At 36.5% G+C, this 24,584-nt stretch overlaps 1 protein-coding gene across 3 annotated transcripts in view; it reads right to left on the bottom strand.

Moving 5' to 3' along the window:
* NELL2 (neural EGFL like 2) overlaps nucleotides 1-24,584 on the bottom strand; it is a 404,650-nt gene that overhangs the window by 17,807 nt on the left and 362,259 nt on the right. For all 3 annotated transcript variants that reach the window (XM_047868431.1, XM_047868430.1, XM_047868429.1), the window contains exon 17: nucleotides 5,606-5,746. In XM_047868431.1, coding sequence (XP_047724387.1) covers nucleotides 5,606-5,746 — 141 coding nt within the window. The remainder of the gene's footprint in view (nucleotides 1-5,605; nucleotides 5,747-24,584) is intronic.

A 24,584-nucleotide genomic window follows, 5' to 3' on the forward strand; every position in this document is an offset into this window, starting at 1 on the left:
AAATATTCTTGTGTGAAAAAAAATACTGGGCTTTATTCTCAGAGAGAGACATATTTTCAGGTATAGTAGAAATTATGGTAAAGGGAAATGGTAAAGGCACATTATCTGGGGATTAAATATCTACACCTCTGAGATAAATGGATGAGCAAAAAAGCATATAATTTGTATGAATGCAGCTTATAAACATGTATGTTGTAGATTACTCAACTGCAGCCTAAAAAGTGGTGAAGGAGTACACTATTATTTATTCATGTCTTCAAATATATTTATTCATATCTTCAGAGTAATTGTAAACCAACTGCTGTGGCTTTGTCCACTTTGAAGTGCCTTTTTTTTTTCCTCAGCAACAGAAAAATGGCACCTGCTCAGATATAATCACACTCTTAAAATTGTATCCTTCTAAATACTATTATAATTCTACAAATCACTGAAATTACAGTAAATGGATAGTTGTTTAGAAGAAGGATTTTAGTCTTTTTTTATATAACATAGGTTTTTTTAAAAAAGGAATCCTTCAGAGCATTGTCTTCTAAAAAAGTCATAGATATTTATGATAATTATTATAAATTCTATTGGAAGATAACAGTAGAGTCATCTTTCCAGAGTCATATTTTTTTAAATAAGATTTTCTACTACTTCTGTGTTTATAGTATTTCCTTGAAAAGTCTTTTTTGCATAGGCATCTTATACAATCCTTTACTTCCCTATTTTCATCTTTCTCATGTGTTATTTTGAGCGGCTAGTTTAATTTTCCTTGTTATTTTCTGAACACTCACGAATGCACTAATTATGTTTTGTCATTTTGTCCTGATCACTACTTTATATATTTAGTTCTACCAGGTGACATATCTATTACATATCCTACTATGTATCTACTTCTAGCACAGGTTATGTTCCTAACATACTTCTGATTAAATATTACCTGCATATCTCACTCATTTTATCCATCTCAACCTTTTACATTAGATAAATCAGTATATTATCAACCATGTGACCAGCATTGTTCTAGGCACTGGTGGCTGACAAGCAAACAAAATCCATGACCCTTAAAGCTTACAGTCCATGGGGAAAGGGATGGATGAAAAATAGTTGCAAACAGAGAGGGAGGGAGGCAAACCACAAGAGACTCCTAAATACAGAGAACAAACTGAGATGGATTGAGGGGGTGGTGGAGAGGGGAAAATGGGTGATGGGCATTGAGGAGGGCACTTGTTGGGATGAGCACTGGGTGTTGTATGTAAGCAATGAACCATGGGAATCTACCCCAAAAACCAAGAACACACTTTACACACTGTATGTTAGCCAATTTGACAATAAATTATATATATATATATATATATATATATATATATATATATATATATATATCTTACAGTCTATGGAAGATAATAAGTAAACAATATACACAATTATTTCAGAAGAACATAATTTCTGTGAAGAAAAGGGAAGCAAATTAAGTGAAGAGCATTAGAGAAGGATGCTATTTTAAGTTGGGGGTCCAGGAGAAGCCATTTTGGAGGAAATCTGACTTATATGAAAGAAGAATGCAAAGATCTGGACAAGGACCTTCCAAAAAAGAAAAAAAGAACAGCACACAAGAAGGGAATCCGTTTGGTACATTTGTGACATAGCAAGAAAGCCAAGTACCCATAACATGTAGACCCTTGTAAGCCACTGTTGGGGTTTGGATTTTACTCTGAAGAGAGATGGAAAGGCCTCAGGCATTGGAACAGAATTGGAGCATGCTCCCACTTCTGACTTTAAGAAATCATTCTGGGTGCTATAGAAAAAAGACTCTAGGGGAGTCCAGGGTGGAAGTAGGGAGACCAGTTTGGAGAAAGCTATAGTAATCCAGACAAAAGATAATGATGGCTTAGACCAACATGGTAACAGTAGACAATGTGAGAAGTGGTCAGATCAGGAACATATTTTGAAAATGGAAATTATGAGACTTGTTGATATGTTGGATATGAAGTATAAAGAAAAGAAAGAAACAATGACTCCAAGATGTTGGTCTGGGTCTGTGGTTTAGGGGCCTGTAAGAATTAGAGAGTAAATAAAAGAGTTGTATTTTAGTCAGTAATCCTGAGTCGTCCTTAAGAAATCCAAGTTAGATACTGAGTAGGTAACGATATATATGAATCTGCAACTAATGTGGTTGATTCAGTTTCAGAATGGATAGAGAAGATTGCCAAGTGCCCCGTGATACTGGAACATGTAGTCTTCTGGAGAGGTAAAGGAGAGACCCATAGGGTAAGAGAAAGACAGGAGGGGCACCTGGGTGGCTCAGTCAGTTGAGCATCTGACTTCAGCTCAGGTCATGATCTCAGTTTCGTGAGTTGGAGACCCACATCGGGCTCTCTGCTGTGAGCAGCATGGAGCCCACTTTGGATCCTTTGTCCCCCCCTCTCTCTGCCCCTCCCCTGCTTTCACTCTCTCTTGCAAAAATAAATAAAATATTAAAAATTAGAGAAAGACAGGAAAGAGTGGTGTCCTCAAAGCCAAGTGAAGAAAATTGTTTTGAGAGGAAGAAATGATCAACTGGTTCAAATGCTTGAGCTGTTGAGCAAAGAGACGTTAACTGAGCAGCAGATTTGGCAATGTGGAAAAGGTCAATAATCTTGAAAGGAAAGCATTCAGTGGGGGTAGTGGGATTAAAGTATTGTTGGAAGCAAGAGAATGGAGACAAGAAATATAAAAGATTCTTTCAGAATTTTCCTCTAAAAGGGAGCAGAAAAATGCGGGAAATGTTTGGAGGATCAGGTGATATCGGGGAAGTTACTTTTTGTTTGTTTTTATTTCATTTGTAAAATATGGCTGCTCCTCCAGGCTGTTTGTGTGCTGATGAGAATGATGGGAGAGAAAAAGAGTATTTATCATATGGAAGAGAAAGTGGGGAGTACAAAGGCGAAAACCTCAAGCAGGTGAGAAGGGATGATAGGTAAGGTACTACGGAGGGAGAAATGAAACTTAGTGAAACAGGAGGGAGGGAGGGAAAGCAGCAAATAAAGATATAAATACGAGTTGTCTAGTGTAACTCCTGGTGCAGAAATGAAGTTCTGCTTTCTTGGTTAAAAAAGAAGCAGGGCCATCAACAGAGAATTATGAGAAAGGTAGTGGTACGTGAGATTTGAGATGACAGAAGGTGTGAAATGGTGGTATTAGAGAGCTGCAGGGGAAAGTAACCAAGGAAATAAAATAGGAATCTTTGGTAAAGCTGATGGCCTTTGTAGCAGGTAGCCTATAGGACAGTCCCCTGTGATTCTTACCATTTAATATTCACGCTCTTGCATCTTCTCCCCTTGAACGTGGGCTGGCTACACCTACTGACTCACTTCTAACAAACAGAAGCAATGAAATGACACATCTGAGACTGAGTTATAGAAAGATCATGGGCACTTGCTTATTTGAGGGGAAGCCATCTCCCATGTCTTGAGGCAGCCCCGTAGAGTGGTTCATGTGTTAAGGAAACCAGGCCAGCCAAGAACCACATGAGCGATCTTGGAAACAGGGTGTGGCTCCCCCCATTCTCACCCCAGACAATTCTGCAAGGTGAAACACATCCCTGACCAACAACTCATGCAACCTCATGAGAAACCATGAACCAGAGGCATCTAGGTAAGCTGTGTACAGATTCCTCACCCATACAAACTGTGACATAATTTTGGTTGTTTTCAGCTGCTACGTTTTGGGTGTAATTTGTTATGCATCAATAGATAACTAATACAGCCCTCCTGAGATTTGCAGTCAAAAATTTAAAAGATAGTGAGGGAGCGCCGTTGCAAATGTAAAGTGAGATAGTGGGCAGAGGTATGTGTTTTTGCTGTTCACATTCTGATGCACAGAAAAGGGTGTGTGAGGATACCAGGCAAAAGTAAACACAGGTTACCCCTAGAGAAGTGGAAAGAATGGGGGAAGGGGAGAGATGAAATTAAGATGCATTTTCAGCTTTAATCTAAGTACTTGTGTATGATTTGAACGATTTATAATCGGCTTATATTCATTCTATATGTGCGTAACTTAAAGCAAAAGACAATCTTAACAAAAAGGTAGAGTTTTTAAACAAAAACAGTAGACTTCCCCATGATAAACTGCAGAATACAGGCAAAGCAGTTTATCGGGGAAGTACAAAATCACACTGCTTGATCTGCCTCCTGGAATTCTCTACAGGGCTGGAACTGTTCACTCTGGGACAATCATAAGTGCAAGGCAAAGCCCTCAGCCCACAGTTAGGTGGTTATTTGCAAATGCCAGGTTTTAGCCCCTGGCAAGGCAACAGCATCCCCACTCCTATGCAAAAAATCCAGAGACCCCTCTGCTGAAGGTCCAGAGCTCTGGAGCTGCCAGCAAAGTGCAAAGCACACTGAAAACATCTGTCATCCAAGTCAGCTTCACTGTTCTCTGTGTGAAAACCCTTTGAGGTCCAAGAATAAAAGACATCTTATCATTTAAGTGTCAAGTACCGTTAAGTTAGATTCTCCAAGGCTTTCACTGACTGTGTCACTTTAGTCACATTATTCTCGTAGGCTGTTACTCTACGAAGGTGTAAATACAAATGGAGAAAATAATAACTTCTTGTGGTTTGCTGTGTTTTCCATTCCTGTGCCAAACTTCTGATGGCCAATCCTTCTGGTGTGGGTGGTTTCCCTGGCAATTGCTCACTGGGCTTTGTATATTCTGCCTGCTTTTGAAAAATCATGGCCTTCAATAGAGAGTATAGAGGAACAGAGTTGTTAATTCACTGAAAATAGTTCAAAATTAATGGTAAATAACTGAATATAATCTGATTGAATTTTTCACTCCTATTAGATTGAAATCTTCTTTGAAGCAGGGGTCATAACTTCTAAGTCTAACATTCAACATTCAGTAAATATCTCTTACTTTGCCAGCCAAGTGGTATGTTAGGAATAGTCCAGAGTAGTGTGTATTGTGAATATTATCCTTGGCATTATCATATCCACAGCATTATCATATTACCTCTACCTCTATTTTCCTTTTATCTTGCTTTCCTCATCTATTTTTTTCTAGCTCTTTTTGGGTCAGATTTATGCATGCTGCCATTTAAAATTTTCATCTGATACTATTTTATTCATCCTAAAAACGCCCTTCAACAGTTACAAGTATCCATAGAGAACTGGCTTAGTGTCACAAATTTAACATATCTAAAAATCAATTAATTATCATAATTAGTAAGTGAAGGTTAGATTTTAACATGTTTCCAATTGTTGTATAAACACACAGCAAAAACCACCAATAACTTCAACATGAATTTTTTAAATTTTTATTACTTTTTGAGGGAGGGAGAGGGAGAGAGAGAGAGAGAGAGAGAGAGAGAGAGAGAGAGTGAGTGAGAGTGGGGAAGGAGTGAGACACAGAATCTGAAGCAGGCTCTAGGCTCTGAGCTGACAGCACAGAGCCTGACGTGGGGCCCAAACTCACCAACTGTGAGATCATGACCTGAGACAAAGTCAGATGCTCAAGTGACTGAGCCACCCAGGCACACCAATAACTTCAACATTAGATCAATGTCTACTATTTACATCTTACTGTATATTCCTCAAGTTCAAAAGGTGTTCTTATAAACTCCGGTTCTCCTTGTACTGACCTTCGCAAGATTCTCCACTTGGTGAAAACATCCCATTGTCATGGTAGCCATCTCTGCACTCACAGTGGTACCATCCAGGCAGGTTAATGCAGTTAGCACGACTGTCACACTGAACAAAGCCATCAGAGCACTCATCAATATCTGTTTGGCAAAGAAAACAAAAATGGGATGTTATACAATTGCTGCTTTTCTCTGCCCCAAACTAAAATATTCTGCTAGACAGCTACTAAATTTTTTAGTGCCAGCAACTCCTTAAAACTGGGAAAACATAAACTCAAAAAAGTCTACTTGGTTTTTGAAGGCTACATAGAAAGAATGTAGTGGTATTAGTCATAGGAGAAATATCTAGATGGCTTCTCTGTTGTGGAAGGCCTCCACTGCAAACAATGACAAGAAACCATGTATGACAGTCTTTAGTGCTGCTCACCATAGAATTCTAGCTCTTCTTCTGGACACAAGCTAGGATTGCCATGTGAATGCAGGAAGCCAATTAGGAAGTGGCATGTGTCACTTCTAGGCAGAACATTCAAGACACACATGTCCCCTTCCCCATCACAATGTCTGGCAATTTCCAGGGGCTCTAAAGATCAGCCTGAGTTCCTAAGTGAGGATGATGTGGGGCACATTCCTCCTCTTCTTGGGATGGACATAGAATATGAACAGAAAAACAACCTTTTTGCTGAGATTTTAGGATCTTTATTACTATAGGCACAACCTACCCACACCTGACTAAAATCTCATTCATCTCCAACATATAGCAATGGCACTCACACAGCAACATGCTCCATATTTCCAAGTATATATACCATTTATGCTACTTTTTAATGGGTTTCACATGTTATCCCAGTCAACCCTCAAAAAAAAATCTTGCCAGGTAGATAGCATATTGAACATATGGGGAAGAAAAAACAAGGCAAAAGGAAATCATGGGATTTAAACAAGGTCACCTAAATTTTCATGTTTGCCTGACTTTCATGTGTGTGTTCCTTCATCTAAACAGACACAGGCTGAGATTGGCAAAAGTGTCTAAAAACAAAGAGATCTATGTATCTTGAGTCTTATATATTTTCCTCCAGAGGCTGATTACTACTCCCAAATAGTGTGAGCCCTTTATTCTCCTTGTTCAGACTGTTGAATGATGAGAACATCCAATGCCAATCCAAGTCTCTTCCTTTGCTCATAGAGGAGCTGTCTTACAGAGTGCCCCCTTCTTTTCATAAAACTCCTGGTTTTCTGGGTACTTTGATTGACTCAGACCCTGGTAAATGATTAGATAGCACAGCATTATCACAGCTGTAGTGTGATGATGAACATATGAACCCAACTTCCATCTTTTTTTTTCAATATATGAAATTTATTGTCAAATTGGTTTCCATACAACACCCAGTGCTCATCCCAAAAGGTGCCCTCCTCAATACCCATCACCCACCCTCCCCTCCCTCCCACCCCCCATCAACCCTCAGTTTGTTCTCAGTTTTTAACAGTCTCTTATTCTTTGGCTCTCTCCCACTCTAACCTCTTTTTTTTTTTTCCTTCCCCTCCCCCATGGGTTTCTGTTAAGTTTCTCAGGATCCACACAAGAGTGAAACCATATGGTATCTGTCTTTCTCTGTATGGCTTATTTCACTTAGCATCACACTCTCCAGTTCCATCCACGTTGCTACAAAAGGCCATATTTCATTCTTTCTCATTGCCACATAGTATTCCATTGTGTATATAAACCACAATTTCTTTATCCATTCATCAGTTGATGGACATTTAGGCTCTTTCCATAATTTGGCTATTGTTGAGAGTGCTGCTATAAACATTGGGGTACAAGTGCCCCTATGCATCAGCACTCCTGTATCCCTTGGATAAATTCCTAGCAGTGCTATTGCTGGGTCATAGGGTAGGTCTATTTTTAATTTTCTGAGGAACCTCCACACTGCTTTCCAGAGCGGCTGCACCAATTTGCATTCCCACCAACAGTGCAAGAGGGTTCCCGTTTCTCCACATCCTCTTCAGCATCTATAGTCTCCTGATTTCCAACTTCCATCTTGATAGCCCTATGCCATCCCTGGAGATTCCACTTACCAAGGTAGGACAGCCCTTGCTTTTACACTTCCCACGCCTGCATTATAGTCCCTGCTGTAGTGACCAGGCATGATGGTGTCCTTTGTGTTGAAGGGAAGACCTGCTGCTTTTTAGAGTCTTTTCCCTCAAATCAGTCCACTTCAGCTCAACAGAATCTACTTCCTTCCTACTTCAGTCTCATTTAACTCCAAATTCTTGGAAGTATATATTCCTTTCATTTTCTTGTTAAATTTCTCTTTGTCTATGTTCAATTTTGAAAGAGACAATTTTTTTGATTAAATGAATAAATAAGATTTTTTTTTAAAGAGAAATAAGCCCAGAGTCCCTTCCCTAAAACAAGGTGCAAACTGTTCTTTCAGATTAGGTAATAGGCAAAAAATATATATGTTTTATATCACTGTAAAACTTCAACATTATTTCTGAACTAAAAATGGTTTTGCCTCCATAGTTCCTCTTCCGAAGAGTTAGTTCCGACTGTCAGTAATTCCTACTGTCAAAATAATTGTTAGTGGTCAAATAAGCTAACCACTGACTTCCTGACAGATAGCTGATGTGGACTGCTTCCATTTACTTAGGCCTCTTAGGTTTTGTGAAACAGCCTATTTGTATTTCAGGAGCCTCCCTAACTGATGAGTCTCTGATTATCAATGGGGCTAAAATGCTATGCTCATTTCAGCTTTGTACAGTCTTTTCTTCTAACCCAAATGATGCAGAAAATTGATTATGTCATTTCTTAAGTGCATGGACAAAAGAAACCAGGTTGGGATTTCAGCTTTAGAAGTGAGTGCATTGGAAGAAAGGCCATGAGGGGATATTACAGAGTATCTCTGCTATTTTAGAAGAATCTGGTCATTAGTATTGGTGATTTGCAAGTAACTATTAATGGAGCAGAGCCTTCTCTACTGAAATAATTTTCACAGGTACAGTTAGCCTTGAATTTAGTTCTATTTTGTTGCTGAACAAGGTTGCAGGGTTAGCTCAGATCTCCTGACAAAGATATGTATTTCAAGTTTTACTTCTCCCTTACTTTCTCTCCTCACTCTTCCCAATCATTAGAGCTGCTCCTTACTGCCTCATGCCCGCTTCTCTTTCTCACATTGCAGTACCCTTCCGTGAGCTCGAAACATGCTCACTGAAGTTTAATAGGAATGCTACGCATTTATTACCTACTGTTCTCAAGACTGGGGATACAAACATATGCTGGGCAAAATGTATTTTCATTTACTGCTTGAGTTTTATTATTTAATTCTTACTACCAAGCAGTATTTTAGAGAATTAATATGCAAAGACATGACCACTCATTAATTTGCCATTCCATATTTATTAAATGCCTGTTTTGTGCCAAGTACTAAATACTGGTAAAACAAGGATGGACAAACCAGAAGTAATTTCTGCCCTGAGTTTAATATACACCTAAATTGTGTTTTAAGAGAGTTAAATGTCTAAAAATCTGAAATGACAATCATACAGGACAGTGTCTCCCAACATGCTGCTCAATCTACTAACATGTCACCAGTGGCATGTTATTTAGGTGATAATATATTTTAATGACTACACATTTATATTTCTGAATTATTTCCACTTATAGAAAGTGATACTAAAATAGTACAGTAGTGACATTAGACTCAAATTTAAAAATTGAGAAAGATTACAGAAACAGTATTCAGTAAACATTAACATAAACATTCTATGAACATAACAAAAATTATGAAGCTGTTACACAAATGACTGAAGTTTAGAAAACACCAAAATATAGTATGAAGCGATTATTCACATTTCAGAAGAATTTTCTGAGTAACTCCTCAGGCAGTGAAATGCCTTAATTCATTTAAAATATAACTCAATTTATAAAATATATAAGATGCATATGTCATGATGCCTCAAATTATATACTCGCTCTGATTTAGGATAGTGAAGAAAAACTAGCCAGATAATATTTATTACTTCATTTTATACTTTCATGTTCCTGCTAATTTTGATTTGTGCATGCAAATGTTTCTACTTTGGTGAAAGTCAGTAGAAAAGGAAAGTATGCTTGAATCACCAAAGTATTCACTTTCCACCAGAAGGTATGTGTGTTTGGCTCGTGGCTCTAATTAAAGCCACAGCTAAAACAAACAGCCTTATCTGTGAGCTATTTGATGTGTGTATGTAAACATGCAGTAAGTGAAGAGTTGTAATCTGATCCACAATTTAAGATGTATATTTTATCTGTACATGAATTTGAATATTACTATGAGTTATAAAAATCACATACATATTGTGTGCATTTTCAAACATGCACATATTGTGCTTTCCCTATTGTGTACTACCAGAAAACAATAAAAAAAAACTTTCAAAGAATTCATTTCTTGGCTATTTTCTTTTGGTCACTAACACTGCACATTATCCAATTGAGTTAGATATACAGAGAACAGTAGATCTAGGAAAGGAAAATGCTATATTATTTCATTCCACATAAGAACTACCAAGCTGGAACAAATTACTTTCTAAAATGAATAAAAGTATTCAAAAAGATTAGTACAGGACATATAAGCTGATGTGATTTGGTCTTGATTATAAGGACCTTAATTCTATACTCTGTAGGTACATTATATAGAAAACTAAAAATACATTTTATGAAAAACTATGATTTCATTACATATTCTATCTTAGAAAGAACTAGTTCTCAGTTCCCTAGAGACAATTAAAACTTTCTCAGTAGCAACATTTAGAACAGTCAGCTAGTGATGATATTAAAATGCGTTCCCAGAGTACAGAGATTCCAAACTCCAAATAATATTTAGCCATCTAACAACAGTCACGAATAGTAGTCATACTCCAGAGATCAAAATCGACTTAGATAATAAAAGTGGAAGGCACTGTTGAGGATAGACTTTATAGAAAGCACATATGTTTTGAAGCAATCATTAAAAACAAACCAACAAGCAGAAAAACAAGGAATAAAAATATGTGGAAAAAAAACCTCACACACATCAGTGTCTTGTTTTCCTTGTCTCCACCAGATATGATGACACAAGAATGGATGTCTTCTACAATGTGACACAGACCACTGGTTTCAACTGAAAATGGCTTTTGCCATCAGCATTTAAAGGGTCACTTTAGGGGTACCTGAGTGGCTCAGTCCATTGAGTCCAACTTAGGCTCGGGTCATGATCTCGCAGTACGTGAATTCAAGCCCAGCGATGGGCTCTGCGCGGACAGCTCAGAGCCTGGAGCCTGCTTTGGATTCTGTGTCTCCCTCTCTTTCTGCCCCTCCCCTGCTCACATTCTGTCTCTCTCTCTTTCAAAAATAAATAAACATTAAAAAAATAAAGGGTCACTCTAGACAATGAAATTATTTCCATGTAAAATTAAATATAGTTATAAAATGATACATTATAAAATGAGACACTTGAGTGATAACTTCTTTCTCATACACAGTAAAAGTTATTTCTATCATACAACATAACTAAGAGTAAAAATGTGCAAATGTCTAGAATCACCCATACCTAAAATAGACCCTAATCATTAGTTTAAGATCCTTTTTATGCTAAGAGAAAACTGATTAGTTGTTACTTTATACAAAAGAAGAGAAAATCCAGTTCTTTTTAAAAATTAGCACACTATTTTTAATGCCAAGGTCAAATAATGAGAGTACTATCTTTCATACTCTTTATCATTAATAAAAACCTGACATCATTTCTCATAAAAATAGTACTTGTACTATTTATATCACTGTCGTATGCACTGGTAGTTAAATTATATTGATAAACAACAGGCAATTAAACATTCTGAAAACAATTAATCAACTCTTGATTAGCCACATGTGGATTATTTGTTTTCTAGATTATTTGCAGCATTTTTTGAATCACAAGGTCATTTCCCTGTCTTTTGTTGAGCTTCTGGGAAGTCTATTTTTAAATATTTAGATGTGAGTTTTCAAGGAATGCAAACTCGTTTGAGCATTGTATTACTTTTAATAACTACACTAGATTTGGATATAAAATGTTGTCCAAAAACTTAATAAGAATTATTTTTATACTATTTTCTTTTTGAAAATAAAATAGGACAACATATGTAAGTAAACTTTGAAAATCATAAAAATGTCTTCATAAGCTGGCTGATAACATTGCAGATTTAGTGAAAATAATTTTCATTACTTTATAGTTCATAATTAGGAAGTTAATGACTGCTCTTTAAAAAACATAATATAGAGCGCCTGGGTGGCTCAGTCGGTTGAGCGTCTGACTTCGGCTCAGGTCATGATCTCACAGTTCGTGGGTTCAAGCCCTGTGTCGGGCTCTGTGCTGATAGCTCAGAGCCTGGAGCCTGCTTCAGATTCTGTGTCTCCCTCTCTCTCTGCCTCTCCCCTGCTCATGCTCTGTCTCTCTCCCAAAAATAAATAAATATTAAAAAAAACATAAAAATGAAAATATAAAATACATAACAATATCTTTATATTGTTTAGTCCTCCATACAAACATGTAAGATGTTCTCATCCCTATACCACAAAGAAGCAGTGGGAACAAATACATGGCCCAAGTTGACACCACAGACCCGAACTCTTTGAACTACAGAGTCCAGTGCTCTTTCCCACATGAGGCTGACTCTCAAGACCAACACGTGCAGAAACCACGTCCGTGTTGAGATAACTCAGTGTATATGCTAATAATGGGAGTGAATTCCACTCTTAGGCTTTTAGCTACTGCAACTTCGAATATTTTGCCAAACCTCTCTGAGTCTCCTGGTTTTGAACTAGAAATAATACTCTCTCTGTTAATAGTTTCCTGTATACTACTGTTAACTATGCAAGGCCTCATAGGAGTGGTCCCTGGCTCACATAGGCATTTAGTATGTATGAATTCCCCCTCCACCTCTGAAATAACTCTCCACAGTTTACAAAGCATGTTCACTTATATCACTTGAATGCTTGGAAAAAAATCAAGACATCTTGATTTTTCTTGTGGTTCCTGGGTCTTATTACTTTATCATTTCTGTTTTCCTTTCACAGTCTTTGCCTATTCTGTCCCTATTGCCTAGAATGCTCCTCTCTTTTTCTCATTCTCTTACCCAGTTAGTTAACTATTTCTCACCTGTCTCTGTCTCATATTAAGATTAATTTCTTGGGTGGCTTAGTTGGTTAAAATCCCACACTTGATTTTGGCTCAGATCATGATCTTGTGGTTGTGAGATTGAGCCCCGTGCCAGGTTGTTGTCAAACAAGGAGGCTGCTCCACAGAGGCTCCTCTGTCTCCTCTCTCTCTGCCCTCCCCTACTCATGCACATTCTCTCTTTCTCAAAAAATAAATAAATAAACTTAAAAAAAATTAATTTCCTTTGGGAAAGCCTTCCTTGACTCCAAAGGCTATGTTTGATCTCCTAGTGCTCATTGTTTTTTGTACTTTCTCCCTTGTGTTCCTTGTGTTTTGCCTCAATAGCAACTGTCATGAGGTTTTTTTGGGGGGTGGGTGGGGTGTCTAAACTTGCAAATATTACACTGACTTAATTAGAGTAACTTCAATTCTAGAGAAAGCCCTCTCTTTTCCCCCCACTTTTAAAAACTATCTTCATTCTTTGAGCTTTTTGTCTATCACTTTGTGAATTTCTCACCCAAAACCAAACCAAAACAATAAATGGGGGAGGGGAAAGTCTACATTGATTCTATAGATATGAAATCTTTACATTATTGCATCTTGCAATCCAGACACATGATATATTTCCTCTTTCTCTAATACTTTTTATTAGTTTTTATAGTCTTTGTAGTTTTCTGAAAGGATGTCTTATGCAATTTTGCCAGGATTTATTCCTAAATATACATTTTTACCTTCTTTTTTAAAAAAACAACTTTTTCCACCAATTTTACCAAGGTATAATGGACAAACAAAATTATAAGATATTTAAAGTGTACAACATGATGGCTATGTATACATATATATATGCATATATATGTATATGTATATATACATATATTATGAAAGGATTTCTCCCATTGACTTAATTAACACTACCATTACCTCATATATCTTTTTTTTTGGTGTAAACATTTAAGTTCTATTCCTTTAGCAAATTTCAATTATAGTTTTATAGTGTTATCAACTATAGTTACTGTGTTATACATTATCTTCAGACTTAAAAACCAAATTTGCTGAGGTAAAATTTGTATACAAAAGCATTACCAACAATTTCATGAGTTGTTACACATTACCACTACCATAATTATAAGATATAAAACACTTCCTTTACCCCCAAAAGTTCTTCTGTATCAACAATACTTGAAAGTAATAATTTGTGTATTTTCTCATGTGTCGGTTGGCCTTCTGGATGTCTTCTTTGGAGAAGTGTCTATTCATGTCTTTTGCCCATTTCTTCACTGGGTTATTTGTTTTTTTGGTGTTGAGTTTGATAAGTTCTTTATAGATTTTGGATACCAATCCTTTATCTGATATGTTGTTTGCAAATATCTTCTCCCATTCTGTCAGTTGCCTTTTAGTTTTGCTGATTGTTTCCTTCACTGTGCAGAAGCTTTTTATTTTGATGAGGTCCCAGTAGTTCATTTTTGCTTTTGTTTCCCTTGCCTCTGGAGACGTGGTGAGTAAGAAGTTGATGCTGCCAAGATCAAAGAGGTTTCTGCCTGCTTTCTCCTTGAGAATTCTGATGGCTTCCTGTTTTACATTTAGGTCTTTCATCCATTTTGAGTTTAGTTTTGTGTATGGTGTAAGAAAGTGGTCCAGGTTCATTCTTCTGCATGTCACTGTCCAATTTTCCCAGCACCACTTGCTGAAGAGACTGTCTTTATTCCCTTGGATATTCTTTCCTGCTTTGCCAAAGATTAGTTGGCCATACGTTTGTGGGTCCATTTCTGGGTTCTCTCTTCTGTTCCATTGATCTGAGTGTCTGTTCTTGTGCCAGTACCATACTGTCTTGATGATTACAGCTTTGTAGTATAGCTTGAAGCCTCGGATTGTGATGTCTCCTGCTTTGGTTTTCTTTTTCAAGATTGCTTTGGCTATTTGGGGTCTCTTTTGGTTCCATACAAATTTTAGGATTGTTTGTTCTAGCTTTGTGAAGAATGCTGGTATTACTTTGATAGGGATTGCATTGAATATGTAGATTGCTTTGGGTAGTATCGACATTTTAACAATATTTGTTCTTCCTATCCAGGAACATGGAGTCTTTTTCCATTTTTTTGTGTCTTCTTCAATTTCTTTCATAAGCTTTCTATAGTTTTCAGTGTATAGATTTTTCACCTCTTTGGTTAGACTTATTCCTAGATATTTTATGGTTTTTTTGTGCAGTTGTAAATGGGATCGATTCCTTGATTTCTCTTTCTGTTGCTTCATTGTTGGTGTATAGGAATGCAACTGATTTCTGTGCATTGATTTTATATCCTGCAACTTCGCTGAATTCATGAATCAATTCTAGCAGTTTTTTGGTAGAATCTTTTGGGTTTTCCATATAGTGTATCAAGTCATCTGCAAAGAGTGAAAGTTTGACCTCCTCCTGGCTGATTTGGATGCCTTTTATTTCTTTGTGTTGTGTGATCGCAGAGGCTAAGACTTCCAATACTATGTTGAATAACAGGGACGAGAGTGGACATCCCTGTCTTGTTCCTGACCTTAGGGGGAAAGCTGTCAGTTTTTCCCCATTGAGGATGATGACAACATCACTCATCATCAGGGAAATACAAATCAAAACCACAATGAGATACCACCTTACACCTGTCAGAATGGCTAACATGAACAACTCAGGCAACAACAGATGTCGGTGAGGATGTGGAGAAAGAGGATCTCTTTTGCATTGTTGGTGGGAATGCAAGCTGGTGCAGCCACTCTGGAAAACAGTATGGAGGTTCCTCAAAAAACTAAAAATAGAACTACCCAACAATCCAGAAATTGCACTACTAGGCATTTATCCACGGGATACAGGTGTGCTGTTTTGAAGGGACACATGCACCCCCATGTTTATAGCAGCACTATCAACAATAGCCAGAGTATGGAAAGAGCCCAAATATCCATTGATGGATGAATGGATAAAGAAGATGTGGCACATACATACAATGGAGTATTACTCGGCAATCAAAAAGAATGAAATCTTGCCATTTGCAACTATGTGGATGGAACTGGAGGGTATTATGCTAAGTGAAATTAGTCAGTCAGAGAAAGACAAAAATCATATGACTTCACTCATATGAGGACTTTAAGAGACAAAACAGATGAACATAAGGGAAGGGAAACAAAACTAATATAAAAACAGGGAGGAGGACAAAACAGAAGAGACTCATAAATATGGAGAACAAACTGAGGGTTATGGGAGAGTTTGTGGGAGGATGGATGGGCTAAATGGGTAAGGGGCATTAAGGAACCTACTCCTGAAATCATTGTTGCACTATATGCTAACTAATTTGGATGTAAATTTTAAAAAATAAAAAATAAAATTAAAAGAAAAGAATTCGTATAAATTGTCATTTTGAGTAAGTGCCATATGAACAGCAACCATCCCTGTATTCCTCTTCCTTCCTTCCTTTTTTTCTTCCTAACATATCTCAAACACCTAGCAAAGAACTGGACATGGTTAGAGATTTATAAGCATTTGCTGAATGAATGAATGGTTCATTTATAATATCAAGTAACTAAGTGGCAAGCTCATCATGCCACCTTTGAGTCTTGCTAGGTCAGAGGGAAATGCAGGCAGGGTGCTAGCTTGAAAGATTCACTAAGATGCAATAACAAGATGGTAAGATGACATTTTCTCATCCTACTTCAAATATTTATGTCAAAAATTGACTATAGTATTGTAGTATTGACTACAGTATTAAATGGAGTAGAATTGGTGAGGATAAAATTAAATAGTGTGTTCATTACACACACACACACAAACACACACACACATGCACACACACATGCACACAGCAAAAAGAGCACATCAAGACTTCTAATCAAAGATGGAACATTGAAAACATTTTTAGATTTTTTCTTCTTCCTAGTTATAAACATTTGTTAAAAGAGCAAAGTATAAACAAAGACAAAAGGCAAAACACCACCATCAGAAAAGAAAATTCAGTAAGTTTTTGTCTCTTCTTGGAAAATAAAATATAGGTGAAGTGATAGAGTCAGAGCAAAGGAATCCACAGCCTAGAGTATATGTGTAATAATGGAGTGCTACAGGTGATGAGGGTAGTAATCTCCACTAAAGATTACCAAAGAGACATGAAATACCACGTAAAGCTAATATGAGATATGGTGCTGAAAGTAACTGGTTTAATTAAAAGTTTACTGATGAATAATCAAACCATCCACATCCTCCCACTTTGAGCAAACTGCTGAAAAAAAGCAATTATCCCCAAAGCCAGGTTGGATGGTTCTCCTATAAAGAAAATAGATAAGATATCTGTAACAAACTGGGCAGCTAATATAGGCTGTCTTCCTTTGGAACAAAGTCCCTTCATTTCAGTGTTTAGAGATCTCAAATTGTAAAAACTCTCGTTTTGTTCACCTATTCTAAGTCTGCCAGTCAACAAACTTAACCTTCATATTAAAGCTCAAAACCAGTGTTTCTATTTATTTACTCTTAAACATTAATGTGAAATCAAAGGACAACATGTACTTAAGAAAAGTATATAACATTTATTAGAATTACCAAGATATACCATCAGAAAAACTGACACTGAAGGAAACTGAAATAATTTACAGAACAGAACTTAAAATGTTCCTTATTAATATCTTCAAATAGATTTGAGACGATATTTCATCCATAAGAAAAAGACACAATGCTCTCAAAAAAGGAACGTTCAAAGAACAGGAAGAGTTCTTGGAAGTTAAAAATATGATAGCTGAAAAATTTTTAAATGTAATAGAAGACTTAAAAGATCAAGTAAAAGTAGTCTCTTGAAAAGTATAACATAGAAAACAGATGAAAAACATGATTAAAAACCCCACTAAAAACAAAGAGCACCAAACTAAAAGGTCCAGCTTCTGATTAAACACAAAGTTCATACCAAGAAAACAGAAAAATCAATGGAAGAATAATATCTTTAAAAAGAACAATAATTGAAGAACTGTGCACTACAGAGTCTTCAGATTTAAAGGGCCCAAATGAAGGTCTCCAAATAATGAATAATGACATAACAGCCAATACTTATCGATGGCTTATTATGTTGCAGCCACTGTTCTTTGCAACTTACCTATATATATTCATTTAGCGCTTACAGTAGTCCGATAAGGTAGGAAATACAAATTGTTCCCCATTATGAAAGAGGAATAAATGTAGGCTAGTAATTTTTAAGAGAAGTAAAGTAATTTTCCCCAAGACTACTGAAGCACAAAACTGGGATTTGAACTCAGGTACTCTAGATACAGAGATCAAACCCTCACTCCATACACAACACTGCCTCACAAGTGAACAAAACGGAGACTCACATCTAAATATACACTGTTAATATTTCACAATAAGTATAAAATACCAATCTTTTTTTAATGTTTATTTATTTTTGAAGGAGAGAGAGAGAGACAGAGTGTGACCAGGGGAGGGGCAGAGAGAGAGGGAGACACAGAATCGGAAGCAGGCTCCAGGCTCCGAGCCATCAGCACAGAGCCCGACGCGGGGCTCGAACTCACAAACCGTGAGATCATGACCTGAGCCGAAGTCGGATGCTTAACTGACTGAGCCACCCAGGCGCCCCTATAATACCAATCTTAATATCTTCCAGGGAGAATAATAGGTTACATGTAAAGGGACAGAAACTAGGTTGGCATCATTTTTCTCACATGCAGCACTGCATGCTATAACACAGTGAAGCAACTATTTTGACCCTGTAAGTCTATACTCAACATAACTGTCAAATATCTATGAAAGCAGAATAAGATATTTAAGACATATAATTCCTTAGAAAATTATGTCCATGCAGTATTTAAAAAATACTTTATAAAGGACTAAATCAAGACAGAAACTACCAGGAGTTTATTCCTCTCTCCTTAAAATACTTTGCTCATTTTGCAAGTATATAGTTATCTTTCTACCTTACTGACTTCTACATCTTGGTCTTCCTTGCAGATCTTATCTTCTCAATCTCTAAAAGTTTGAGTTACCCGGGGATCTATTCTGTGATCTTTTCTTTTTTATATACTAGCTTCATAGTGGTTTTATCCAGTACCAGGGCTTTAAATACCCAGATACCATCAATATACTGAAAACTACCTGGGCGGGTTGAATAATGTTCCCCCAAAATTCATGTCCACTTGGAACTCAAAATGTGACCTTATTTGGAAATAGTCATTGTGGATATAATTAGGTAAGGATCCTGATATAAAATCATCTTGGATTCAGAGTGGGCCCTAAATCCAATGACCGGTGTCCTTTTCAGAAGAGAAGATACAGAGAAACACACATACAAAAAGTCAACATAAAGATGGAGGCAGAAATTGAAGTTATATAGTCACAAGCTATCTCTGGGGCTACCAGAACCTGGAAGAGGTAAGGAAGGATTCTTACAGTCTTCAGATGGATCATGGCACTGATACCACGCTGATTTTGAACTTAGAGCCTCCAGAACTATAAGATAACAAATTCCTGTTATTCTAAGCCACCACGTTTGTGGTATTTTTTTTTATAGCAGCCCTAGGAAAATACATCATCTCATTTACATTTTCACCCAGACTGCTCTCTTCTCTTCCAAACCTGTTCATTTTCTCACCCAATTATTCAATTTTTCACTCAATATTTCCACTTGGATACCAAACTGTTCCTTCTGAAGTCTTCCCCACCTCATCAAATGGCAAAACCACCCCATTACTCAGGCAAAAAACTTTATTCTTAATTTCTCTCTTTCTGTCACTCCTCTTATCAAATCTATCCACAAGTCCTGTTGGTAGTGTCTGCAAAATATATCCCGAATCAAATCATCACTTCCAACCATTTTCAAGCTTACCAGTCCAGTCCATGTTACCATTATTTCTCACTTGAGTTAATACAACAGCCTAATGAATATCCCTGATTCCTTTTTTCCCCCCTCCTACAGTATATCCTGAAGATAGATGAAATCCTGGCATATGGAAGAGTAGTAGTATAAGGGAGGCAAATTTTCATCTATCATAGGAATTAGTTTGTTGGTAACATCTAAAGTTGACTAATTAAACAAAACATGGTATAGACATACTAAAAGAATTAAAAGTGTTCCCTCCTAGCACCTTGTCTTAGGTGTAGATTCATAAGAGAATTAAGCTCTAATGCCCTAAGGAATTGGTGTAAACCAGACATCAACTTCTCTCCTTTATATCAGGTATGGTACTAGTCATGTACCATCTTTGGGAAACAAGAGAACATAGTCTTTAGGTCATTTTCTGGTTTTATAGTTCAAATAAGGAACTCTTTCTAAGCAAATTGTCTAGAAAGTGAGTCCAGGAGCTATTGCCTTTCATTCTAAGTTCTTCTGTGCTGTTTCATATCTTTTAAACATGTGTCTATTTTCTTTCACATACATTAAAAAACACATTAAGAACATTCAGGCTTCATTTTAAAAATGTTGAGTATACTAGGATAGCAATTCTGCTAGTAGTTATGCTTAGATGGAGAGAAAAAGGAGAGAGGAGCTCTGGAGAAAGGTACCAGGGCCAGAGACATGAGGAGAGCATAACCAGAATTGACAGCACGAAATGCCACAAAAATCATAAGTGGCTGGATAAAACTACTAAAGTTGAATTACAGAGAAACAGGAAAGAATGAAGAGCTGTCAATGGGGGGAAATGAAGTGGGTAGACAAAGAACTATAGGAGGAAGTGTTAGCAGTGAGGTGGAAAGATCACAAGTCTAACAGAAACCACGGGAAAAGCACAAAAAGCACATCAAGGGAGAAGAAAGGGCTGTCAACAATGCTAAGGAGAACTGCTAATTGCTTCTTGAGGCACATTTAAGACTAAATACTTCTGGTTTAACATAGAATTGAAACTCCTTCTGATGTATGAGTAACAAGTTGGAAAAAGGATTGAACAAAAAGGAATTCTGAAAACTTCTTTATTGAAACACATCTTTGCAGCTTCTATCCCTTTAACAAGGTAGCTAAGGTGTAGGATATGAGGCTTGAAATACTTGAGCTTATTCACTTATTCAATAAGCACATATCAAATATCTATCATCTAAAACATAGATGCTAGATACTATGGGGATATACTCAAGAGCTCTTAGTCTAATAAAAAAAGATATAGCATTAGCATAAACAACTCAGATACAAGGTGGAAATCATGAGGCCTAAAGGAATAGTACAGATGAAGAAATATATGAATTCAGGAAAGAGACATGACCTTACTCAGAAACTGTGATCAATGAAAAGTAGGCCACTGGAGTAAAACATGGCTGAGCAGAGACTTCCAGATTTATTTCTGCAAATAGTAGCAAATTACTTAAAACATTTATTCATTTGTTACACTGTAATCAAGTACCTACTTTTAAAATAGGATTTCTTTTTTCCTATATTAGATGACATTATAGTTAGGCTCCCAAGATAATATGAATGTGAAGCATCTGCTAGTTCTACAGTAATAAGCAGACTGCTCTTAATCAGGTAAAAACAGGAAAGTCTTAATTCCTATTCTTCCCTGAGCCACTTTCTAATAGCAAGGATTAGATTGTCTCCTTGGTCTACCACAAGATTATTTCTAGAAGGAGAAGAAAGAAGCTGATTTTTCTCAAACTATACAACAGGAAATAAGATGACTACAGTGTCTTTGTGTAATAATTTACTTCATGTGTTCTAATTATTAATACAGTGCTAAACAAAAAGGCTTTATGCATTTTGATGAGCTCACTTACTGGCTATTCAGGAAAATGAGCTTTGAATGGCATGCCAGGAATGGTGAGATGACAGTCAAAATAGATATTCTGTATTTATTTGAGAGCTGACAAACTTATATCACAAGAAATACTGCTTTGAGGCAAATAAGCTCACTGACACCAATAATCAAAGAAATGGAATACTACAGTTTCCATATATCTGAACAAGAAGTCCTTGGACAGGGCTCTGAGTGGGCCCTAACCACGAAATATACTGATGGATGGCTTCTATTGGCTTTGAGTGTCAGATATCTGACAGACTATCTACTTTCAGACCATTTTATTATAACAAGTGTTTCCATGTCTGCTGAACCACCCATTGGCTTGACGCAGGTTTCTCAGCCGGTGACAAAACATCACATCTCTCCCATGTAGATAATTGAAGGGGGGGAAAATACCAAAAAGAAAGCAATTGAGAAAAAACCAATTAACTTCTTCCAATTACAATTAAATGAAACAGACTATGGGTTTTTTAAAGATAGGTTTATTCTTTTTTATGGTACTCTACAACCAAAGCCACACAGACTGATGGCAACTGTTTGGTCCTGTCAATGAGGTCACTTAATCAAACTTGTTCCTGACTAATTATATTTTTTGTTCACTTTAACAAAAAGTGAATTTAAATGCCTTCCAATGATCATTCCGATCAGCTGTACAATCCAGTGTTATCACGAAAGCAACACCAAATGCTAGATCAAAGCGTTTCTGGTCCTGAGTGTCTGACCTTATGGGCTGAGCCTAATTCCATGCTTGGGTACAGTTTTAAAACTAATCCATTAGTCCACATTTTTATGATTATCTTATATAAGGGAGTAGGAGAGGAAGAGTAACCAATGGTTGTTTGACTACTAAGTTCCAGGTATTTTATCTATCTTTTTGTATCCAGTTTCCATCCCATCATTACTTACTTACTCATTTACTTACACACACACACACACACACACACACACTTTAAAAATTTATGTAGTGATAGGAGAAATGATATGAATGAACTCAAAAGAAAAACAGTATCTATATGAACACAGCTGCTACAAGCTACTTGCAGTTTTCCATGGTACACATGTTACCCGGGAATTCATCCCACTGCTGCTCAGAGGCAGGCTCCAATGTTGTAAAAAGTCAGGGTAAGAAGTTTGTCCTTCTGGTAGTTTTAGTGCATTCATCAACAACAGGAAGCATTTAGAAGTCTAGGTTTCTCTGTACTATTTCAGTATTGTGCTGATAGAGCAAAGAAAATGATCTAAATATATAGTGATGAGAGAGTGATTCAATACATTTTGGCACATGCATACAATGGAATGCTATACAGCTTATTAAATGTTTTTGAAAATCATTAATGACATGAGAAAACATTTATGACAAATTTTATGCCTTTTTGGCAGGATTAAAATCATGAATAAAATATTATTGCAGTATATAAACATGTATTTCATTCATGAATAAGATAGCAGTTATCTCCTACTGGTAATATTATAATTTTTTGGTATATTTCTTAATTTATAAATCTAAAACTAAACTATATCGTTTTTATAATTTAAAAATATTTACACAATAGGTATGGAGTTTATAGGTAAAAAATAGATTAGAAGAGTAGCTCCCTCACATAAATTAAGGTCTCAAGAGGATGATCAAGGTCATCTAGTCTCATCTTCCACCACCCTCTTCCACAGATAGTGTGCTCTGAGATTTGTACTGACTTTCCTCCTTCTTTATATAGGAACTGGTCTCTCCTGCCTACAAGCTTTTGCCTACAAGCCTCCTTCTTTACGGAATACACATTCCCTTACTTTGACTCATCAAATTCATATTTGCAAGGCCCTTCTCAGGTCTTACTCATCCAGGATGCCATTCCAAACTGTCCAGGTTATATGTTAATTGACATATAGCATTGGGTAAATTTAAGATAAACACTTACTTATGTACTGAGAAATGATTACCACCATAGCATTAACTAACATCTCCATCACATCATACAACTACCATTTCTTCTTTGTGGTGAGAGCATTTAAGATTTACTCTCTTAGCAACTTTCAAGTATATAATACAGTACCGGTAACTGTAGTCACAATACTGTGCATTATATCCCCAGAACTTATTTATCTTATAACTGGACATTTGTACCTTTGACCAATATCTTCCTATTTTCCCCATACCCAGCCCCTCGTAACCACCATTCTACTCTGTTTCTAGGTATTCAGATTTTTTAGATTCCACCTCTAAGTGAGATAAAATAGTATTTGTCTTTCTTTGTCTGACTTATTTCACTTAGCACAATGTTCTCAAGGTTCATCCATGTTGTCATAAATGGTAGGAATTCCTTCTTTCTCAGGATTAAATAACATTCCACTGTATGTATATACCACATCTTCTTTATCAATTTATCCATTGAGGGACACTTATGTTGCTTCCAAGTGTGAGACCTCAGAGGGCTTGAACATTACATTATTCATCTCTGAGTCCCTTTGTTTCTAGGACACTGTCTGGAGTACACTGGGCCTCAGAAAACTTCTGTTGACCTCTGACAAATTCATCCTCAACAGACAGGACTGATTCATGAGTGGAAGGCATTTAAATTCCGATATGAGTGTTTCAAAACAATACAAAGAACATTAATTAAATAAACTTAGCTAAGACACTGTTTTTCTTCAAAGGAAATGGTTCTGTATTGGGCTTAAGAACAGAAAGTGTTGGTCTTTTAAACTTTCGCCCATAGTGACCAGAACAAAATAAGAAAGATCTTTGGACTTAGAAAAAATCAGAAAGGCAGACCTCAAAGATTAAGGTACACATTTTTTTATTTGGCTATTTAAAGAACCTGGCATATACTGATAGCTATCATTTTATTTTCAATTAACTAATATTTTCTTTAAGAGTTGTGCTAACAATAACTGCTTCAAATCTTAAATTTGGGACTTTAAAGCTAAATCCGAAATATTAAATTTGTCCCACTTTTCAACTCTAACTTTTTCAAATATAATTCATAAAAATAGCTTTAACCCACAATTATAAAATTAAGTCCTCTATACTTCTAATTTCCTATGGCAAGTGATTAAAAAACAGAAAAACCTTCGTTAAATCACCTTTATTTATGCCTTAATGGCAT

This window comes from Prionailurus viverrinus, chromosome B4 (genome assembly GCF_022837055.1).
Source record: "Prionailurus viverrinus isolate Anna chromosome B4, UM_Priviv_1.0, whole genome shotgun sequence".
Taxonomy (NCBI): Eukaryota; Metazoa; Chordata; class Mammalia; order Carnivora; family Felidae; genus Prionailurus; species Prionailurus viverrinus.